The sequence below is a fragment of the Schistocerca cancellata genome, chromosome 4 (genome assembly GCF_023864275.1).
Source record: "Schistocerca cancellata isolate TAMUIC-IGC-003103 chromosome 4, iqSchCanc2.1, whole genome shotgun sequence".
Taxonomy (NCBI): Eukaryota; Metazoa; Arthropoda; class Insecta; order Orthoptera; family Acrididae; genus Schistocerca; species Schistocerca cancellata.
This window is the reverse complement of record NC_064629.1, coordinates 850,575,673-850,598,240: the sequence shown is the minus strand read 5'-3', so window position 1 is coordinate 850,598,240 and position 22,568 is coordinate 850,575,673. Positions and strand designations below refer to the sequence as shown.

The following is a 22,568-nucleotide window of genomic DNA, read 5'->3' as shown; positions in this document are numbered from 1 at the left end:
TTTGGAGACAATGTATGTTTCAAAATAACAGCAGAATTGCTAAGATTAGTAAGACAAGATTTTTCACTTGTCAGGTTCATTATGCAAGTAGTTAGACAACACCAATCCTAATCCAACATTTATGACATTAAAATTAAAATTTTCTGTGTGCAGATGTCACTTCACTGCCATTACTGCACAACGAGGTTTAATTTAACATGATAAACTCACAGTATTGTTTCGTATGATAAAGGTGTTGTGGTTGGATGTTACTTATGTTTCAGGTTCTCATAATTAATAGCAGACTTATTTCATAGTTGTTACATTTGATAATGGTGACCGAGCTCCACAAAAACTAGTCAATTAAACTTTATGTAATTTACTTTGACTATGGCTTGACTACTGTACTGAAGTAAAATAAATTTGAATGAGGTATATATTGTTGGAACAGTCACCCTATCTGTAAAGAACGTTTTGTCAGCAAAACATATTGAATCATAAGGGGGAGTTAAAACAGCCATAGATGGCTGTTGTACAGACCTTCCAGAATTGGAGTTCAGGAATGGAATCTGCTCACTGGAAAACTTTGACCAAAGTACATTGACCTAAAATACATTGTGTGTTAAAAATTAGTGAATTTTATAGATAAGAAAAAGTCTTCTACTGCCAACCCAATAAATTAGCACCTTGGTCTTATGTAGCATCCTGCCTAAGAATTTGGAGTATATGAAGTTTCTCCCTTGAATTTCTTTTTGATCCATTGTCACCACCACCCCGTGACTGTCATTTTGATACGTATGTCGGTTTGTCTGAAGCATTCTCCAATTTCTTTCAGTTCTATCTAGTTATGTACGAAGTCTTGTGGACTCCACATTATATTAGCAACAACACTTTCTGCTGTGTTTTGAAGATTCCTTTCACCTATCTGCATAGTTGCAACACGTATAATTTACCTTCCACACACCATCATTCAAGATCAGTGTAATGAAGTGACATGCTGATATGCTGTGGATGCAGCTTTATTTCAAAGTTTTATAGTAAATTTATCTAATTGTCATTATATCCTTCCAATTTACTTTGACCTTAACTTTACCCTGCTACTTTTGTCTACAAATTTTTCTATTGCTGAAGTACTAAATGGAAAAGAAATATTAATCACCATATTTTTACTATGGATTAAGTGGTACTATATTTTATGTTACATGCAGTTGTCTAAAATATAGGAGGGATTTTTATAAGATGCATAGAAACAGTTTCATTTCTCTGTTTAATGTGGTGGTAAACAAGAAAGGCACTTGCTTGTCAATGTGTTTTCTCAACATTATGAAATGCACATAAGCTTCAAAAGTAAAAATAACTAAATCAGCTATAATTTGGCATGTGTTACAGGTCGCGTACGTGTTGCCCATGTTCAGAATGTCCAGTTGCTTCTAAATGCCAAAAAGAGAATGGAAGCATTGAAGACACATGAGCCGAATAAAAGACCTGTGACATCATTAACTGTAATGCACACACTGCCTAAAGGTGGTCAGCGTATTGCTCATACAGCAGCACAAGTATGTCTTAATGTTCAGTATTATTTATGTTTGTTGTAGCCTGTTTACTTGTGTTATCACATTTGTGAAAACAAATACATAAAAATATGAACACAAGGAGATGGAAATAGACTAATTTTATGAACACTCAAAAAAAGCACCTGCAGTTATTTTCAGTCCCTTTCTGAGAATTTACACAGTATTATACGGTATAATGGTAAACCAAATAAATTTTAGTGAGGCTGAAATGCAAATTTGTATGAGTGTATCATTAGTTCTCATGAAAATTTGAAACAAATATAATAAAGGCTGCACTTTCAGTGGCTTTTCGTAGTGTGCTACAAGTAAGTCCTTCACATAGGAGATAGATATGAAAATGTCAGGAAGAGAGAACTGTGGAACTAAAGGTAAAGATTAATGGTAAGGTATGAAAAAAGTTTTAAAAAATGTATGAGTTAACGGATGGCCTAAACATACGGAAGATGCGTATATGATGATGTAAAGTTATTGAGGCGTTTAGTGAAGTATGTCTGTGAGAAAGCACAATATGAGAATAAGTAAAGACACATTGCAGCTTAGGAATATGAAAGAAATAAGAAAAAGTTTTTCTTGGAAAAATTCCTATTATCAAAGTTAAGGCAAGAAAACAAAGTGATGAAGAAAGTGGAGAAAACATTAAGGAAAAAGCAGAGAATGCTTGTAATGGGAAAAGATGAAAATTGTGAAGTAAAACAAAACTAGTGATAAATTAACTATGAGGAGAGAATCCAGAGATGATGAAAGGGCAGATCTCAAGGTAGCATTGCAGAAGTGAATCCGTTTGTTTATGCCTTTAAATGAAGGGGGAGGGGAGAGGGGGGGGGGGAATTATTATTAATATTTTAAATATTTTTGTTTAGTTTTATAACTGGTCTATGTGATCATCATTAGATATGTCTAGAAAAGACAAAATAGACGTGCATAATTGTCATTGGGATTATTACATCAATATAAGACAGTATTGGAAGTAGAATTTACATAAGTGATGTGAGAAGCAGCTAAAATTGGTCTTACAGCAACATACTTGTCTTGATAAACTAGTATAAAAAGCACAAAAAACTTGTAGCCAAAAAAGGCACTGTCAAATGTAAAGCATATTAAGACTAGATGGTAAACAAACAAATAATCAGTAGTGTAGGGTCACATCATCATACTGTTGCAGTAGCTGGCTTGGTCACTAGGTGTTGCTACATGCTTTCATAGTTTACAGTTGTGTACAACAAAAACATTGACAGGGATAGCAGAATTCTATTTAAGTAAATTTAATTTGAGTTAATAATGTAATAAAAATAGAAGTATTACACTATACTTAGGCATGTGGTAAAGTAATAATTATAGTTTTTAAATGCCTGCTGTTCTCATATATGTACTTATGACATGCATAGCATAAGATGAAAGTGCACTGGAAGCAGCACACCAGATATAAAAAGATAATAAGCACAACAGAGCAACAATGTTAGGTGTTAAGAAATGATTGCCATAAGACTGTATAGGTATTTGCCGTTAGCTGCCATTTTATGAGTTGAAATTGGAGCTAAAATTAATGAAGAAATTTTTCTTGCTAGTTCAAAGACAAGAAAGAAAAAAAGAAAAAAACAAACAAACAAAAATGAAGACATTTTCTGAGTCACCACTATGTGCTCGTCAGTAGCTATATAAACAGGGATCTTAAAGAAAAGAAATTGTAAGATGGTATTGGACCTGGATGATTCACAGTGTGTTCATTCTTATACTGAGCCAATTGTTGGGGTACAACTAGTATGCTCAGCACCTGCTGATAACTATTCTGATTATTGAGAGTTTAATGCCACCCATTTTTAGTGTAGCTCATGGCTAATTCTCAGACATTAACCTCACACTTTGCTCTTCGTCTTGTTGCCTTGTTGGAATGGTCTGTGACCAAAATTTTGTGATGATGACCACTTTCTAGTGTGACTGTTACTTCCATGTCATGGTTCATTAGACAGATCACCATGCTACACACTTCAGAGGACAAACTGATGGGAACTATGCCTCTGGTCTCTCCTTTACATCTACATCAATATTCCATAAGCCAACTGTCAGTGTGTGGCGGAGCGCACTTCTGGTACCACTAAATGGTCTCCCCCCCCCCCCCCCCTTTCCCTTTCCCTGTTCCCCTCGCAAATGTTGCATGGGAAGAATTATTGTTGGTAAGCCTCTGGATTAGCTTTAATTCCTCGAATTTTCTCATTGTGGTCTTTGGCAAAAGTATGTGTGAGGAAGTAATATGTTTTACAACTCTTCCCAGGAAATGCTCTCTCAGAATTTCAATGATAAACCTCTTTGTGATTTGCAACACCTCTCTTGTGGCGTCTGCTCCTGGAGTTATTCGAGCATCTCTGTAACATTCTTTTTCTAGCTAAATGATCCCATCATGAAACGCACCACTCTTTATTGGATCTTTTCTCTCTCATCTGTCAGTATTACCTGGTAAGCCTCCAAGATTGATGAGCAGTACTCGGCACCTTTGCATCATTCTCATTAGGATTCAGTGTTGATGTCCTTATGGACATCCCTGATCTGATACCCTGTAACTGTACCACCCTCTCTGTAATAATAATTATCCAAAAGACAAACTGATACAATAGATGAGTGGAAGTTACACTATAATAATACATAACCTGTTGTTTTTGTTGCTGCTTCCACCTTGTCGAATTCTTCCTTTGAATTTTGCCTGGATCTTGATTTGTATGTGGAAACTAAGTAAATAAAAGATTCAGGTGTATTATCAGTTTTATTGTCGTATATTTGCTCTCCACATGATATAAACTGCAGTTCCAAAAGACCGACTGTCCAGAGCACAAACTGAGATAAACACTGAAACTGAAGCAAAAGACTGAGACAAAGCAGCCCTGCTGCATTCCTTTATATAGAATTTTAACAATGAATTTCAAAATAATCCATTATTAATTTTGCTACAATTTCGATGTTACAACTAAAATTTACAAAATTTAAATAAACTGATATTATAGCCAAATAAGGTATAAAATACAAAATCAAATGACATAATTTTTGTAGTATCATCTGTAATTTTAAATATGGGAATTAATCTGAACTTTAATTACAATGATGTCTTTTGTATTATTTTAGTTACAGTATGGACTTTGTTACTGCCACTTACTGACAGTACAGAACTCGTGCTTTATCTGATTACATAATTAAAATCCACAAATATGGCCTCAAATTCTAGAAATTGGAATGTTGGGTGGTGTAAACAATGTAGAGTTAATTAGAAACTTAATTACAAAGAATATTAACATCAAAAGCAGACATAAAAATTAATTAAGAATACAAATACCTTGCTTAGCAATTCCCTCTGAGCTATTTCACAAGGTAATGAAGTTTTCTGTTATCAGATTGTTAAATCACCATTTTGTTAATTAGAAGTATTGATTTTTCATGCTAATGTTTCTGCAGTCTCTAATTATTTACTGTTACAAAATGATCACTAAAATTTTAACAATGAGGACTGTACTTTGTGATGAATCTGGAATGTTACATTTGCTTAGAGTTTAGGACATATAGTACTATACAATACCCACTTAACTGTACAGACAGTATATAATATTGGACTGGTATCATAATGCTGACTTGAAATTTTGGGAAGCAGTACTATTATAACCCGCACTGCTGGAACATTGGTCCTCCTTTCCAAGGGCACTCACAAACAATGGCCAGTCGTGTGGTGGTGTGATGAAATTTTAGCAACAGTCCAGGATCATCAAAGAACTTTTCCAACAATATAAACAACACCTCTTTATGGTTGACTTTAGAACCTTTAAGTGGCTGCATACAAGGCTGTCTTTTTAATAATTCAAAGAAAGAAAGAGCGCTGACAGTGCTGTGACTTCTCATTGGGAATGCAGTAATCTTTCTCAGAGATGTGGGCAATGCTGCATGGTCATTTAGGCCATTAGTGCCACTTTGTAATGGTGTCAGCATTTGCTTCTTTACCCTCCTACCTTCCAATGATGGATGGAAGATGCTTGCATTTCTTTTACCATTTTCCGCTCGTAACAACATAAGAAGCCTTTTAATGAGTGAGAATTGCTTAGAGCCCTCAACTTGTCTTGCGACACAGCTCCAGGCTCTGACTTCATACACAACTGAATTATTCAACATCTAGATATGGATGTTTGGCATAGAGGTGACTGCCCATCACAGTAGAGAGAAAGTCCCATCATTCCAATTTTGAAACCAGACAAAAACCCAGCTTCCATTGATAGATATGGACCAGTCAATCTCACCAATGAGATGAGCAAATTGATTGAAAGGATTGTGACCCATTAATTGTGTTGAAGCAGAGAGAGTGGCAGTCTGCAATTGACTACCTGTCAGGTTGTAATTGGCATTGGCAGGCTTTTTGCCTAAGGCATACGATATTGCCTGACATCTTCATGTGTTCCACGGCTGGGGTCTCTGAGGTATCTTACTGATTTTTATGTGCAACTTTTTGTCAGCTCAAATGTCTCGAGTTGGTACCTCACTCGGTTCCCCATAAATACAGGAGAATGACGTCCTTTAGTGCTTAGTGTGTTTCACAGAATAACAATGGGAGCCTGGAGTTGAACTGTGCTATAAGTAGCAGCACAACACCAACAATAATTCACAGTCTGGTTGATATCGAAGCAGCAAGTATGCGTAATAACACAGCCAGTTGCACCTGAAGAAGATGATGGGGTCAGTCATCAAAATATTGTGCGTATAAATGGTGTCAGCTACTCAGCTGAAGACTCAAAAACATTCCATCATGGATCGTTTTCATTCTAAATCTGTATGTGATAAAATTGCCATTACATTTTACTTTTCTGTTGTCAGCTAATTTGGAGACAATAATTTGTAATTTTTTTGTGTGAAACATGTAATTACATGCATAGCAACAGTATCCAATCTAATTTTACTTTATAATAGGAACTTATGTATGTAGTCCAAATTATTTGACATAATAATACCTTAGATTTTAGTTTCTACAGTAGGCTATAGAAGCACCGCTCAGAGAGCCATGATTGTAGATGTTTTTTGATTGTCTCTCCAGTTATTACCTTCAGTTCATTTGGCAGTGCATTGAAGTATCTTGCTCCATTAATATATGGACAGTTTGCTGTTTTGTTTTGTTTTTTCAGTGTTCTGTGTATCATATGGTAATTGTGTACTTGTATTGTGATCATGAATTTCTACATTACTACATGTATATTTATTTCTTATCTTCAACACATAATACTATTGTTTCAAACATATACATAGATAGATAGTCAGAATTTCAAATTCTATAAACAATCCCTTACATGATGTTCTAGCATCTTTTTTGCCTAATATTCTCAAGGATCTTTTCTGGAGTTTAAATACTCGGTCTACATGAGTTTTGGAAGCCCCACCCCACAATGCAAGACCATATGCTTGAAATGGATGTATTAAACCAAAATACATCATCCTCATTGTTTGGGTATTTATGTATGGAGCTATTCTTCTTAAAACATATAGACTAGATGATAGCCTTGACATACATTGTCAATTTGTTGTGTCCATAGTAGTTTGCTATCTATGCATATACCTAGGAATTTAGATTCACAGCAGATTTTTCCCAAAAATATTACTATCTAGACAATCAATACAAGTTTGCAAATCACCAACTTTGAAGGGGATCATATTTGTTTTTTTGTAAGTTGACTTTTAGATTGTCATTTTCAAATTTTTCCTTGGCAATATCTATAATTTTTTTCACCTCTATGCCGAGATTAAGAATATAATTTTCCCAACAAAAGCCTGAAGTGTCATCTGCATTCATTGTAATGAAGGTATCATTTTTATTACCTTTGGAAAGTCATAACACATAAAAAGGAAGGGACCAATTATCGATGCAGATACTTCCCAAAAATAGTCTTAAAGGTAAAATACAGATTCTTCATCTCGTATCTCTGAGTGCACTGAAAATTCTTCTTAGAAAATTCAACCTGTTGTCAAGAAATTCCATGAATTTAAATAATGATGTACTTAGTGCATGTGGGTCAATTCCATATACTGTTCTCATGTCTCGCTTTTGAGGCAGACATATACTGTGTAATATGTCTGATTGTTCTCAGAACAGAACATCACACAACATTATAGTTCAATTGATAGTAGACACAATTCATGTAGGGAAAGGTAGCAGCAGTCACTTTCTGCACAGTATTCTGAATATAGAGTCCAATTACCATTCATCGTGGGAAATCTTCACAGCAAGACAGTTTTTCATTGCAGGGAGTATCAGATATATGTTTTCTTTTGTAATACATTTTTTAAAGTTTATTCCTGTAAACTGAAAAGTGGCTAACTGCTCAGTGAAAAGTGTATTTCATCTAGCGTTACACACAAGGAATCACATTATCTCAATAATAAAAAAAGTTACATGCCCTCCAGAAATAGGACTGGAACAGAGAGATTAGATAAATCAGGAGGATAAGTATCATTTCAAATGAGCTGAACTGAAATTTGAGAGGGATATGATATGCATTTGATTTTAATGTAGTCATGTAAGATTATACTGTACACTGTGAGCGTGTAATATAGGACACGCCAATATATTAAACATTCAGTATCACATACTACTTAAGAAGCAACAGTGTTGTTAGTCATTTTAACATTAATGATCACATGGATCATTATATACAAATGTGAGTTTCTTTGAAAAGTTATTGTGATGTACCCTACCCTCTATGTTTTGGGGCGAATTTCTCTTTGATATAATAACCGAGTACAGTGCTCCTTTCCCAAGGATAATCAGTTTGTAGGATACACTTCTTAACTCAGGGCTTCCCAACCTTTTCAGCTGGCGGACCCCTAGTCAGTCAAGAGCACAATAACTTTAAATTTCAGAGCGAAACCCATGGGAACTGAAAGCTTCTTAATGCAAGTGTCATGTTCCCAATGACCCCACCCACCCGAAGTATCAATAGTCTTTGGTTTAGAGATGAGTGAAAACAACTTGAAATTAACGACCCAATTTGAATTCCCACTGTATCCAGACACTTGCTAGTGGATTTACTCCCTTTGTTCAACACACTATAGCCTGATTAAAATTACTTGGTAATTGAAATTTCGCACAATGGAGCCGTCTTCATCCAAGAGCAATCAACGTCGCGTCCAAACTGTTCGCTATTGACAAGCTGCCGCTTATGTTCTGTTCACTTCTGCTGTTTGGCTACTGTTGTGTAAGGAGCATGCATATTTCGTAACAGGTGTGTGTGTGTGTGTGTGTGTGTGTGTGTGTGTGTGTGTGTGTGTGTGTGTGTGTGTGGTTTTTCGTGAAATCCGAAAAAAAAAAATGTTCAAATGTATGTAAGGTCTTCCTGTGGTCGTCCTCTCTCATTCATTTCAACTAGAAACTTCCCTTGTTGTGAAGGTGATGGAGAAACTGCACCCTTCTTCAATGATCCTGACTTCAGCCACCGATCCATGTTAGAAGTAATAAACTGGTCAAAAATCGACTTATGAAATAGGTAGTGCACTGACAAAGCTAGTTTAACATTTAATGATGCCTGGGGCCGCATACGTGCCAGCGAGCGCTGTGATTGGTCGACAAAGCTCGCTCCGCGCATGCGTAAAACATTTCAGCTCATCTAGCGTCGTGAGCTGGCGCACAAACGACCCCTGTATTGTTGCGAATCAGTCGATCAGAGAAGCCGCATTCTCCGGCACTAAACTGTGTACGCGTTCTCACTTAGGAACCGCAAAGGCTGCTTGGGGATACGACCTGAAGTAAAAGTACACTTTTTCACATACACAAAAAAGAAATAGTGATGAATTTGATTTTCACATTTTTATTCAATAATTTTACTCATTATTTTACACGATTTGGTGAAAGTTGGCCGCAGACCCCCTACAAAGAGCCGGCACACTTTGGGAAGCCCTGTCTTAACTGGTTCTCCCTCCATGCATTGTGGTTGTGAATACTTGCATTTGTTATCTGCTGTGAACGGTATTTTGTGATAAATATTGTTGTGTTACATATGTACAGAGATGTAAAGATCAAGAGGCCTAAACTTTAAAATCAGTTCCTGCATTTCCAGGTGGCCTTTTTGTAAAAATGACTTTTCCCCGCATGTGAACACACTTTTTGTTTCTTGAATGTTTAAGTTTGCTCATCTTTTAAAAAGAATGTGGGGAAACTAAATACCGCCTTACAAAACAAGGTGTTTAAAACCAAGTAACGCATATTCTTAAAGGAGGGAGAATTGCTCAAAACTAGAAGAAAAGTTCCTATTATGATATGACTGGAAACCAATAGCTGTTGAGATATGGGTCAATCTGTCCTCTCACTGCCATCTGTCTATTACATAGTAGTAGATGCTATAGCTATTGCTGTATGTAATTACCACACATCCTAACACATCCTTCAACCCTTCTTTGCACTCTTTCAAATATACCTGGCTCCATTTGGATTATGTCACATGCATTGAAAACATGCTCATGTAAAGTCTGCACATTGTCAGTGGTTTAGGCATACACCAATGCATTTAAGTGTCCTCACAGGCAGAAATCCAACAAATTCAGGTCCAGTGAATGGGGAAGTAGTCCTACCGCATCACCTTGACCAATCCATCGCCCTTGCTGTCATGTGATTCACTGTAGCATAGTGTGATGCTGCGTGATGCCTCAACCACAGTTGCCTTTTTGCAAGGGTGACCTTCTCCAATAGAGCTGACAATTCATTGCACAGAAACTGGTGATACACAGCACCTGTTAATCTTTTGGTGAAATGTGTGGCCCTATTAATCTGTTACCAACAAGTCCTGCCCATACATTGGTACTGAAGTGATATCGATGCCTGACATTCACAATTGAATGAGGATTTACATGTGCTAACATGTGTGTTGTGGTAGTTTACTGTGCCATCTGCTGTGAATAATAAGGCGGCCTAAATCACTGAATACTACACATTACTCATCACAAGTAAAACAACTCCTATCTCAACAAGTTCCTGGACATATAAGTGTACAAACTTTCCTTTAGTTTTGATCCATACTACCCCCCTGTAGGAATATATGGATTTTTTTTAAACACCCTGTACCTTTACTTTCTTATAAAGTGTGTTATTAAGAACCAATTAATATCTGAAAAATAGTATTTATTAATGGCAAGTATGCAACCATACAAATATTTTACTACGTACATTGTAAATTAAAGGTAGTGATAGACAATTAAAACAGCTTTGCAAACAAACTAAAGTTATTTCTGCTTGTCAGCTACTCCTACTCCATAGATAAATGTCTGCTTGGCCCAGTTACTATATTTAAATGTAGATTAAGATTAACGTAAAAGTCTGTCATGCAAGCGGTCAAAATCTATCCATAGTTTCACTGAGAAAATATGTTTTATTTACAAACCAGTTTGAGATATTCCATATCATAATGAGATAAATAATTAAACAATTTATGAAACAGGATTATATATGTGATCTTTTGTATCTTTTTGTATTTTCAGTTGGTTTTATTAATGATGTCAGTTTCTGTTATATTATTTCCTGATTCCAGGACGTAAAAATAAGGGCCACCATAACAGCTGAAGTTGGTGGTAAAATCCCAGCACATATTCGACAGAATTATTTCAACTTGCTGTCGAGTGAATATGCTAACTTTTATCACAGTGAAGATGAAGCACAAGAGAAGGTAATTTTATTTAACTTACTTTGTACTTTTCTTTCATCAACCCAGAACCAGTGTAAATGTAAACTTTTATGCAGTTAAAATATCATGTTTTAATACAAAGAAATACAGTGCAGGGATTTTACAGAACTGTTGAAAAATGAGTTTTGTTTGTAGTTTTTATATTAATTGGCCTCTCAGTATTACCCCCAGATGCATATTGTATTAGTAACTATAGTAGCTTCGTTTTTTTTTACTGAACTCATACGCATTTCAGATTTAAAATCTTCATCTTACAGTTCACAAATTTACATTGGTGATTGATTTGGCCTGATGAAACTGTTTCAAGTGAGAGGAGTTAGAATGATAAATATATGGGAAGAATATGTGAATATTAATGTAAAACAGACCACAACGCTATTGAATATCTGTTTTTTACAAAAAGTCTGCTTCACTTCTTGCCTATGATGAATTCCCACTATGTTTCATTTTTTAATACACAATCACTTCCAACAAACTGACACACACAAACATTGGCCACATAACCTATTTGCATCAAAACATGTTTATTGAAATTAATTTTATTCCACACACACACACACACACACACACACACACACACACACACACACGACCATCTTACGAGAAAAAAATGCTGTTAAAGAATTTACTGTTCTCATATATCATTAGTAATTTATCTTGCAAATGAATCAAAAGAGTTACGGTTTTCTGTAAGTTGTTGAATTAATGATTTTGCAGAAATGTTGACAAGCTTATTTCAGAAGACAATGGAAGGTGATATTGAGATAAACACCAGAATTACAGTAGACAAATGTCTTCAAACAATATTGTCATAACATTTTGTCATTTGATTTAGAATGTAATTAGGCCATGCAGTTTTTGTCTTAAAATTTGTGTTTTTTGTTGAATTTCCAGTTTTTTATTTTATATTGTACATGCAGAATGTTTGCCATTTTTAGTATTGTCATTGGTGTACTCAATATCAAGCAAAAGGTCAGCTCCTGTACATTTGTTTGGCTGTTGCAGATGAAAAACTGCAAGGTTTTCATTTAACCTAAGTTTGAAATGTCTGCCACTTTACTCAGTAAAGAAATTATGACAATTTTAGAAGGTGGTTTTATAAACCCCAAATTGCTCTAGTTGGTCAGTGTTACTTGATTTATGTAGAATTACAGTGGCAGTTAATTTTTTTGTCTGGAAATTAATGTTTGTGTTGAAATGTTTAAAACATTAGCTGCTTCTTGTTAAATACTGTCAAGAAATTTCAAACTGCCATTTATCTGCCTATACTTTCAGTGGATTTAGAAAATGTGTAATTTTTTTATTAAAATTTTGTTTTAGAGGAATCTTATTTTGTATGCGCTATTTTGAGCAAGTTTTAGGTTGGTGTATAAGTTAGAAGGATTTTTGTTTTACATATTGGTACAGTGAAACCTCTTTATAACGTTACTCCATGTAATGTTTTCCTCTATGTTACATCTGTTTTTTTTTTTCGGTCCCGACTAAAAGCCCATCTTTACTGTGTTTCCTCTATATTACAATTCCCTCCATGTAACGCTCATATTTTTGGAACCCTGGTCAATTATTTACCTCTTTATAACGTTTAAGTGACTGGATGTAGATGCATCGTTTTCCGTTCTGTGAATTCACAGTTTGCACGCTCAGCGTGTTTCATATGTCAGCGGCAGAACCTGGTCACGTGACATGTGACACACATTCTGCTTGCGATCTTTTTGGCGCCATTTACTTTCACCCATCCACGTACCGAACCCCATGTTTTAATTACAAAAAACTAATCATTCGATACATTGATCATTTGCAATGAATACCATATTACGGTATTGTGAAAATTTAAAATGTCATCTATGGCACCATTTGTCAAAGCTGATTAGTGGTATCCCGATCTTCAGTAATGCCCTACAATTATTATTTGGAAGCCTTCCTCTTTATAGTGTTTTCCTTTATACAGTGTTCAGAATTTGTGGTCCCTTGAAAAATGTTATATAGAGGTTTCACTGTATTACATTTTATATGGATTTATTTATCAACTGTCATTTTTTATTTGTATCTCACTGTTGCTATTTGAGTGTACATATTGTCGTTTTGAGATAGTGAGTGGAGCAGTGGATGCTAGAAAATGGAGTGCCAAGTGGAGAAATCGGAACATTTCCAACATATTCTTTTGTTTGAGTTCAATTGAGAGGTGACAAAAGTGGTGGCATCCAGAAATATTTTCGTCATGTATGGGGATAATACCGTTGGACAGAGCATGGCAAGAAAATGGTTTTCTCCTGTTAAGTAGGATCATTTTGACATTAATGACTTCACATTCAGGAAGACCTTCGGGGTTCAATGAAAATCCTTTAAACGTGTTAATCCACAATGATCCACGTCATTGTATTTGAGAACTGACAGATGTGATGTACTGTGATCATTCCAGAATCATATGACATTTGCATACAATGGGGAAGATTCAAAATTCGGGTGTATGGGTACCACGTGCTCTAAGCCAAAATCACAAAAATCAGCGGGTGGCCATATTAGCATCTCTGCTTGCTTGTAATCAATTAGCTCATGAGCAACACTGACCATTCCTATACTGTATCATTACTGGTGGTGAGAAATTGTGTCTTTATGCTAACATACGGGAAAGAAAGGAAGAGTTGAGCCCAAACAAAGCAGAAACTCCTCATACAAAGACCTGTGTGCATGGTGGAACAGTGACAGTGTGGTGTACTACATACTGCTTCCACAAGGTGTAACCATCACTGTCGACATTTCTTGTCAACAACTGAGACATCGTGCAGGTGCAGTCCAAGAACAATGAACAGGAAGACTGGGTGAAGTGATGCTACTCCCCAATAATGCTCGTCCACATTCTGGTAGACTGACAAAAAACACTGTACGGGAGTTGGATTGGGAAGTTATTCTGTACCCACCTTATTCACCTGTTCTTGTGCCCTCAGATTTTCACCTTTTCCACACTCTGTTGAACAACCTTTAAGGAACTTCCTTTCCAGATGAAAAGGCACTCCTAACATGGCTCAATGAGTTCTTCATCTCAAAACCATGTGATTTCTACAGTGATAGAATCGAAAAGTTGACAGCCTGTTGTAAATAGTGAAGGAGAATATGTTATTGATGACTAAAGTCTCTGTTATGTGTATATTAAACTTATGGAAAAATGCTGCAAACTTATGCACCAACCGAATAGTTCTGTTTACTTAATTGCCTGAAGAAAAAAGTACAGGAATACTTTTAAGAAAATTTGATTTAATGAAATCCATTTTCAGTAGAGTTCATGTTTCGTCATTACATTATCTGCTTTTGTTCTTTCTAAAATTTATTTGTTACAATTTTTGTCAAATCACTCATTCATCCACTTGCTAAGAAGCTTCATTCTTTTGGTTCATTAGTAATGCATAACATTAATTTTATATATATAAAACATGTAAATCCTATAATAACAATTTTGTTTTGTAATGTGGTATAACTGTAGGTTAGAGAGAGTATTTGGAAGCAGACAGCTGATGTGCCCAGTGTTTTTGTGCAGCAGTTTGTTGTAATAATACAGATGTATTAAAGATGGAACAACACGGGAAATTATCATGGTCAAATTTCCTTCCCTGTTCTGCTCGCAAATAAAGTGAGGGGAAAATGACTGTCTATAATCCTTCGTGTGAGCCCTAATTTCTCTCACTTTACTTCCATTGCCATTCAGATATATTACATCAGACTCAGATTGTGCATAAACAACATTACAAACAACTCTCAATATGTTTTCTATTTAATTATACTATTTTATCACTGTTGGGCTATCTGTTATGGGATGTATAATCCTAACAGGAGGAAGGTGAAACGTACAATGAATTTCTGCATGTAGTAATAAGAATGTTGTATATTATATGCAGTTCATCCAATGAAACTGAAGTATAAGGTTCATTTCTACAGAGAACAAAACATGTTTCATCTATGGTGATTACGGTGAATGAATCATATTGTTCCCTGGTAGTTTATGTACGTTTGGAGAGAACATCGTCAGAATCTACAGCATCTGAATTGTCTGCTTTGGATGCACGGGAGAAGCTGTGACATTTTCGGAACTCTTGCTACCCATTGGCTTCAGCATTTTTTGAAAGTTTTACCCACTTCTGTGTGCTAGTGAGGATAATAGCCAGTTGTAGCTAATCTATAGTGTCCACTTTTTGTACTCTTTAGCAAACTTGAAATGTTAATGTGTTTTTCTGTAGACTTCAGTATAATGCATACACTAAGCATTTTAAGAACATCACAGTACAATTTGTCACTGTATTGAAAGCAGGAATTCTTTTAAATTAATATATTTATGTGTCCTGGGGTAATTAATAACAACAACAACAATAATAATAATAATAATAATAATAATAATAATAATAATAATAATAATAATAATAGTATCCTATTCTTGTCAAATAATTAATAATAATGCCATTATCCCATTTTTGTACTACTTCAATATTTCATGTAGTTTATCATTTCAGGCAGTGGAAGAAGAAAAAAATATATACAGTCGCAGTTCATCACGGCAGGTATACACAAATCTAATGTTGAATAGAATCCAACAAATACGCCGTGAAGCAGCACAAAATGCACCGAGTAAGTCTTTGAATGTACTGTTTATCAATTTTAAGAGATTCAGGATCTAAAGTCTCCTTATCTTTTCTGACAAACTGCTTACGCCAGAAAGTTTAAATGTTGCTCCTTTTCAATATAAACTCACTGCACATTTACGCATTTTTTCACAATGTAGGTACTGTGGCTCCATGGCAGTGGCAAATGCTTTGATAGGTGTTTGTTTTGACCACTGACAAATTGCTTATGCAGTTTTGGTTTGACTGGAAAGCACAACATTGCTGGAGCTACGTGAGATGATGAAGGAGCATGAGACACTACGTAAATATTATTGTTACAAGAAATTCCCGAGTCAGGAAGGTCTGACCAGCAGGAGCATTGTCTTGATGAGAAAAATAGATGAGCAGCTTTCCTGATTGCTTTTGTTTGATGTTTGCAGAATCTTCATCCTCATAATAAGTTCATAGGATGCAGCAGAATTAAGTTGGGCTGACATCTTCACTTTCCCAAAACAAAATCACCATAACTTGCTATATACTGATAGTAACCTAAAATTTCATCTGTGGTGGGCAAGAACTGTGTTTCCTTTGTGCCAAGAGCAGTTTTGTTTGAGAACTGAAAAACTGCAAACATGTATCATCTACTGTGATTGATGGTGGAAAGGAAACACAGTTTATGCATACCATCATCATTTGTTAACATCACACAGTAAACTGCCACCTGTGCAGGCTTGTGTTGGTTAATTAGCATTTGAGGTACTCACCTTGAAGACACTCAGTATTTACATTTCTTCAAGCAGTATGATCTGCACCAACAAATTCCATAATAATTTGCTCCACTTGCACAGTCCACTTTGTTTGTGGACACTTTAGTTTGGCTTGTCTACACACAAGATTAAGTCGCCTTTGAACTGTCACACCCATTACATCATCACTGCATGTCTTACTAATTTGATAATCTGGTTTCATACCTCACAAATGAATTATTGCACCCTGTTCCTATGGTCCTGTACAAACATTCAGTATTCCAAAATATATAAACATAAGGTATTTCAAGAACATGCCACAAATGATAAATACTAATAAACACAAAAGATTTCTGGTGGTTGGGTTTGAACTGGCAGTCTGCAGCAGGCACTAGCCACTAAGCCACACTGCATGCATCACAACGTGCACCCTTTCCTGAAGGAACAGTGACCTACTGTTGCAGAACTCCTCACTTGAGCCAACTACAGCACCTTGGATTTAGATCTTGTCAGTGGCCCTCTATATAGCACTCGCGGCATATCCTCGAATTCTGGTCATCATGGAGTGAGTCTTCAGTTTCCTCGAACCTCCTGTTGTTGATCTGTATATCTGGATTCTAGTAGGTCTTCATGTGGAGGATGTGGACTGTCTCTCTCCACTTTTGTTTTCATTATAAGGATCACCATCCTCAGTTTCATATATGGCATCTGACAAGCAATGAAGGATATGATACAGCCCAAAGTAGCATTTTAGTGACATTTTCAGTAGTCCTCCTTTCCGCACATGCTTACAAATCCTTACCAAGCGTCCTGGGCTGTATCTCACTGGCTTGTGCTTGGCATTATAGTGCTCTCAGTCTTCCTCCTGGGTGTCAAAGATCCATATGCAAGCCATCTGCCTCACCTCGTTTGTTCTGGTGATGAGGCGTTTCACATAGTATTGCTGAGTATCGTCTGGTTGAAACATTAACAGCGTACTCATTGTCTTTTCAGCCTCACGACTGTGGACAGAAAGAATGGTGTGATGCCTATAGTGTCTTGCTTCAGTGTGTTATATGTGATTGTCGTGGCGGCATGATTGTTCTCTGTTTGATATCAGTGTACATTGAGAGTGTAATCTGCCAACATTTTATTAAAGTGTTTTCTGATGCCCTTCATCTGTGAATGGTAGGAAGTTGTGATCCTGTGGGTGATGTCACAATTTAAAACACCTCTGGTATTAATCTTCACTGGAAACGTTTTCCGTGATGACATGTCATCTCACATGGGGTGCTCATTGCTCAAAAATGATGTCTTCTGCAAGGAACTTATCAATTTCTGAAGCTTCGACAGTCAGCACAGGTTTTAGTGACAGCATAGTGGGTGAGGTAGTCAGTGCAGATTATTATTATAATCCATTGATTCCCATTTGTAGACTTCAGGAACCTCCCCCTAAGAGGACAGTTTCAGTTCAGTGGAGTGGCGGTGCTTCAGGCAAGATTGGTATCAGATACCCCAGAAGTAATTGCAGCACGTGCTTCTGTCATTGTCATTCCTTACAGTGGGTTACACAGTATCTAACAGATCGGTAGAGATGTGTCCAGTAATAACTGCATCTGATTCAGTCTAGAGTCTTTACGAATTGCTGGTGACCAGATGTTGGAGCACTGTAGAAATACTTCTGGATAGCTGGCCATAGTTGAGCTGGAATGAAGAGCAACTATTTCTGCCCACTGGATCATAGTTCCTATTATACAATTGGTCTGTTAATTTGTTGGAATTCTCTTTTGGTTTGTTTCTCTTCCTTCAAGACTCCTATGGTTTTCAGTAGTGCTCTAGCTTCCCTCTGTTTAGCAACAATGTCATTTAATGCAGCGATGACTGAGATTTCATTCATGCGGCTGTGTTCCACCGAAGGATTCCTGGAAAGGTATGCAGCATCCTTGGGTTTGCATCTGATTTTGTATACCACTGTGATGTCATATTCCTGAAGCATCAGTGCCTATCTTGACATTCAGTCCAGTGGATCCTTCAAGCTAGGCAGCCAGTGTAGGGAATGGTGATCCAGCACAGTGGTAAATGTTTTGCCAAGTGAGGCATTCTTTCTCGGTTGGTGTAGATCCTCTCAGGTTTGGAGAGCACTCTGGAAGTTTAAGCTATCACCATTCAGCACCTTCCTGAATTTGCGCTAGAACTATACCTACCCTGCAACCGATAATGTCAATGTGAAGTTTTGTCTCAGCATTCTCATCACACAATGCATGAACTGGAGATGATGGTAGAAAATTTGGTCTCTCTGCAGTAGTTCCTGCAAAGGACATGCTTTGATAGACAAGTCCTTTATAAATTGCTGGTTGTACAAGCATATTCTGAGAAAACTTCTCACATCACGAATGTGCTGAGGAGTTGGAAATTCTGTGACTGCTCTTATTTTCTGTGGATCAGGATGGACTCCGCTGTAATTCACTAGATGCTCTAAGATTTTTATTTCATGAGTGGTGAAGAGGCATGTTTTGGATGCAGGTGGAGGCCTGATGTCCAAATACACTTCAGCATGGTTCTCATACAGCTTCGATGTTCTTCAAATGTCTTTGAGATAATGACAAGCAGGTTGTACATCACATGTTCAAAAGTGGCTGGAGCATTACAGTCCAAATGGCGTAACTTTGAACTCGTAGAGACCGTCAGAAGTTGTGAAGAGAGTCTTTTTTCCCAGTCAGCTTTATCAACCTCGATTTGCCAGTAGTCAGTAGCCTGTGTGCATGTCCATAGTTTAGGAATACTTTGTTTCTTTCTTTCAAGTGGTCTAGGGTGTCATTATTGTGTGGCATTGGGTAGATGTCTTTTTTCATGTTTTTGTTTAGTTGTCAGTAGCCAATGCAGAAACGCCACATGCCATTCCTCTTCTTGACAAGGATGACAGGAGATGATCAAAGACTCTCTAAAGGTTCAATGATATTCTTGCAGCAACTCCTCCACTTATTCATCATTCAACTGGCAACACACTATATAAATGCTGGCTAATTGGTGGATGACTCCAGTGTTGATGCTGTGTTTAACTGTGTCCTGCTTCCACTCCAGATTTGAACGCATTTGAAAATCTAGCAGAATGTCTATCATACACCAAAATTGTTCCTCAGTCAGGCCAGATCCTATTGGCGTTTCAGTTGTAGCTTTCTGCTCTGTGTTGTCTGTAGTAGTAGTGGAGCATGCTTCTTCGTTGATGCCAGTGAGCTGCTCTCCCTGGATAGGTTTGGCTGTCCTTACGCACGTGCCTTTAGGGATGAGTTGTGGCTGCTAGTGACAGTGATCTGAAGCTTTCTTGACCACCCATATTGCTTGCTATTGTCGCTGGCATGTCGATTTCTTTCATGAGCCTGAGTAGCTTTTTGCAGTCAAGGAAAACTTCACAGTTTAACTTAGTATCTTGATTGACAACATTATGACTACATTCTGTTACAATGCCACATTCGAGGGGCTGTGTTCTGTCATTGGTGGTTATGCTTGCAATACGTGTTCCCTTCAGCTGGAATGTTTCCCATTTTCAACTTTCAGCACTATTGCTTTCATACCACGGAACATAGTCTTCTTTAACTGACAGTGATAAGCATCCAACATTACAGAAAAGGAAGCCCCTGAGTTTCTAGTGCCTGGACAGGTTGGCCATAGATAATGATGTCAGTGAGAGTTCCTGACATCTTGGTAACATCCGTGTGGGATCAGCAACTGTGGCAACTTCACCCCCATGGACAATCGCCTCACTTTTTTATACTGAAGTCAGCAGCTGGATGAGAAGCTGGCACCTCTGTACGGTGATGGGGAATGGCTATGGCATGTTGAGAAGCAACCTCATTCAGGGTATGGCAGTGGACTTTGTCCTGTTGGCCGACTACAGTCGTCTGCAGTTGACTGGCGTGAATAGAACTATTGTGATGGTTGACATCTGGCAGCATAGTAATTGTTGAAAACCCACCATCTTTCTCTGCAATAGCATACAACATGTACAGAGTGTCCACAGTTGAAAGACACTTGTAGGCTGTCGTCTGTCTTCCAAGTGTCTGTTCAAATGGCTCTGAGCACTATGGGACTTAACATCTGTGGTCATCAGTCCCCTAGAACTTAGAACTACTTAAACATAACTAACCTAAGGACATCACACACATCCATGCCCGAGGCAGGATTTGAACCTGTGACCGTAGCAGTCGTGCGGTTCCAGACTGAAGCGCCTAGAACCACTCGGCCACAGCGGCCAGCAGTGTCTGTTTGTCAACGGGATGATATAGTAGGTGTAGGAGTAGGTTATATGTATGTTGGTCAGTGCTGGGTTGTCGTTTGATGGTTGCAGCCCAAGTCTGAGTTTGCCAAGTCCATTCTTCCAGGCATGTTTGGCTGGTGGCAAAGACAGGTGCTAAGGATTGGCAGACCTGTTCTTCAGCATTCTCTATTACTTCTTGATGTATTGACATTGACATTCATAACTGCTGTCTCTAGCTTACTTGGTCGAACATTTCTGGTTGCCATAAAATGCTGTATCTCTTTTCACTACTTAACATTTGAGAGAGGGAAAGTCATGCTGGTCTTCCAAAATTGCCATAGCAACCACATTTGGGAGTCCGTAATACTTCTTTCACCTGATTCATTACTGTTACATTTCCGTGATGTGCTTGCACCATTTGATGAATTCCTCGGTTGTGTGACATCTTTTATCAGAAGAGCTTGGTACATGTCTCCTGCAACTCCTTTCACCAAATGTGAAGTTTTGTCAGCATTCATATTTGGATCAGCAATGGGGCATAGGCCAAAACGTGCTGTATCTAGGACTGGTTCATGTCATCATGACATTGGTCACTCTTCTTCAGTTATTCTTCCGCTTAGTGGACTTGATGCTGATTGTTGCCAAACATTTCCTTCAGTTCGAGCTAGAATTTATTCCAGATGTTGAGCTTCTACACATTTGCAAAACACATCATTTCATGCCACATGTTGTATTTGGAAGTTGGTCGAATCCTTTCAGTCATTTTTTTTGGGTACTGACCAGCATCTCCGTAGAAAATTGATGGATGGCTGATGTGCAGCTGACTCACTGCTGGCCTGGAATCCATTGGCTCCTGAATATACGAACTGTGCGAGCAATTGTAGTGCTCATATTCTGGCTCGTGTCCATGTAGACGATGCCTTTTACATTGTCTAATTGGAGTGACAGAGATATAGATGTTTTGAAGTAACCAGTGTCTCAACGAAACAATGTCTCATCATAATGTCACCCTAGTCCAAATCCAGATGCAGTTTCATGAGTGCAATACATCACTTAGAATGCAAAGCTACCACCGCCATACCTTAGCAATAGATCTTGCAGACAACTCAAGAAAATTCTGGTCCTACGTAAAATCGTGAAGTGGGTGTAAGGCTTCTGTCCAGTCACTTGCCGACCAGTTTGATGTGCAGTAGAAGATGGCAAAAGGAAAGCGAAAGCTTTAAATTTTGCATTTGGGAGATCATTAATGTAGCAGAATTGTACAAACATTCCGTCATTTGACTATCGCGCAGACTGCCTTATGGAGGACATAGTAATAAGCATCTCTGGTGTAGACAAACAACTGAAAGAGTTGATGGCAAGTAAGTCACCAGGCCTCAATGGAATCCAAATTTGGTTTTGCAATGAGTACTTTACAGCAATTTCGTCTTACTTAGCTTGCATTTATCGCGAATCTCTCACCCTGTGCCGAGTCTCAAACGACTGGAAAAAAGTGTGGGTGACTCCTGTATATAAGAAGGGTAAAAGAACGAACCCACAAAATGAAAGACAAATATCTTTAACATTGGTTTGCTGCAGAATCTTTGAACATATTCTCAGTTCAAATATAATAAATTTCCTTGAGAGGGAAAAGCTCCTGTCCACAAATCAACATGGTCTTAGAAAGCATCACTCATGCAAAACTCGGTTTTTCTCTTTTTTTGCTTGAGATCCCATAAATGATGAATGAAGGGCAACAAGTGGGTTCCATATTCTTAATTTTC

General features: G+C 37.4%; 1 protein-coding gene across 1 annotated transcript in view; it reads left to right on the top strand.

Moving 5' to 3' along the window:
• The window catches only part of LOC126184964 (RNA exonuclease 1 homolog), a 230,746-nt gene that overhangs the window by 171,508 nt on the left and 36,670 nt on the right, over positions 1–22,568 (top strand). The window contains exons 6-8 of the mRNA XM_049927660.1: positions 1,369–1,535; positions 11,084–11,218; positions 15,736–15,850. Coding sequence (XP_049783617.1) covers positions 1,369–1,535; positions 11,084–11,218; positions 15,736–15,850 — 417 coding nt within the window. The remainder of the gene's footprint in view (positions 1–1,368; positions 1,536–11,083; positions 11,219–15,735; positions 15,851–22,568) is intronic.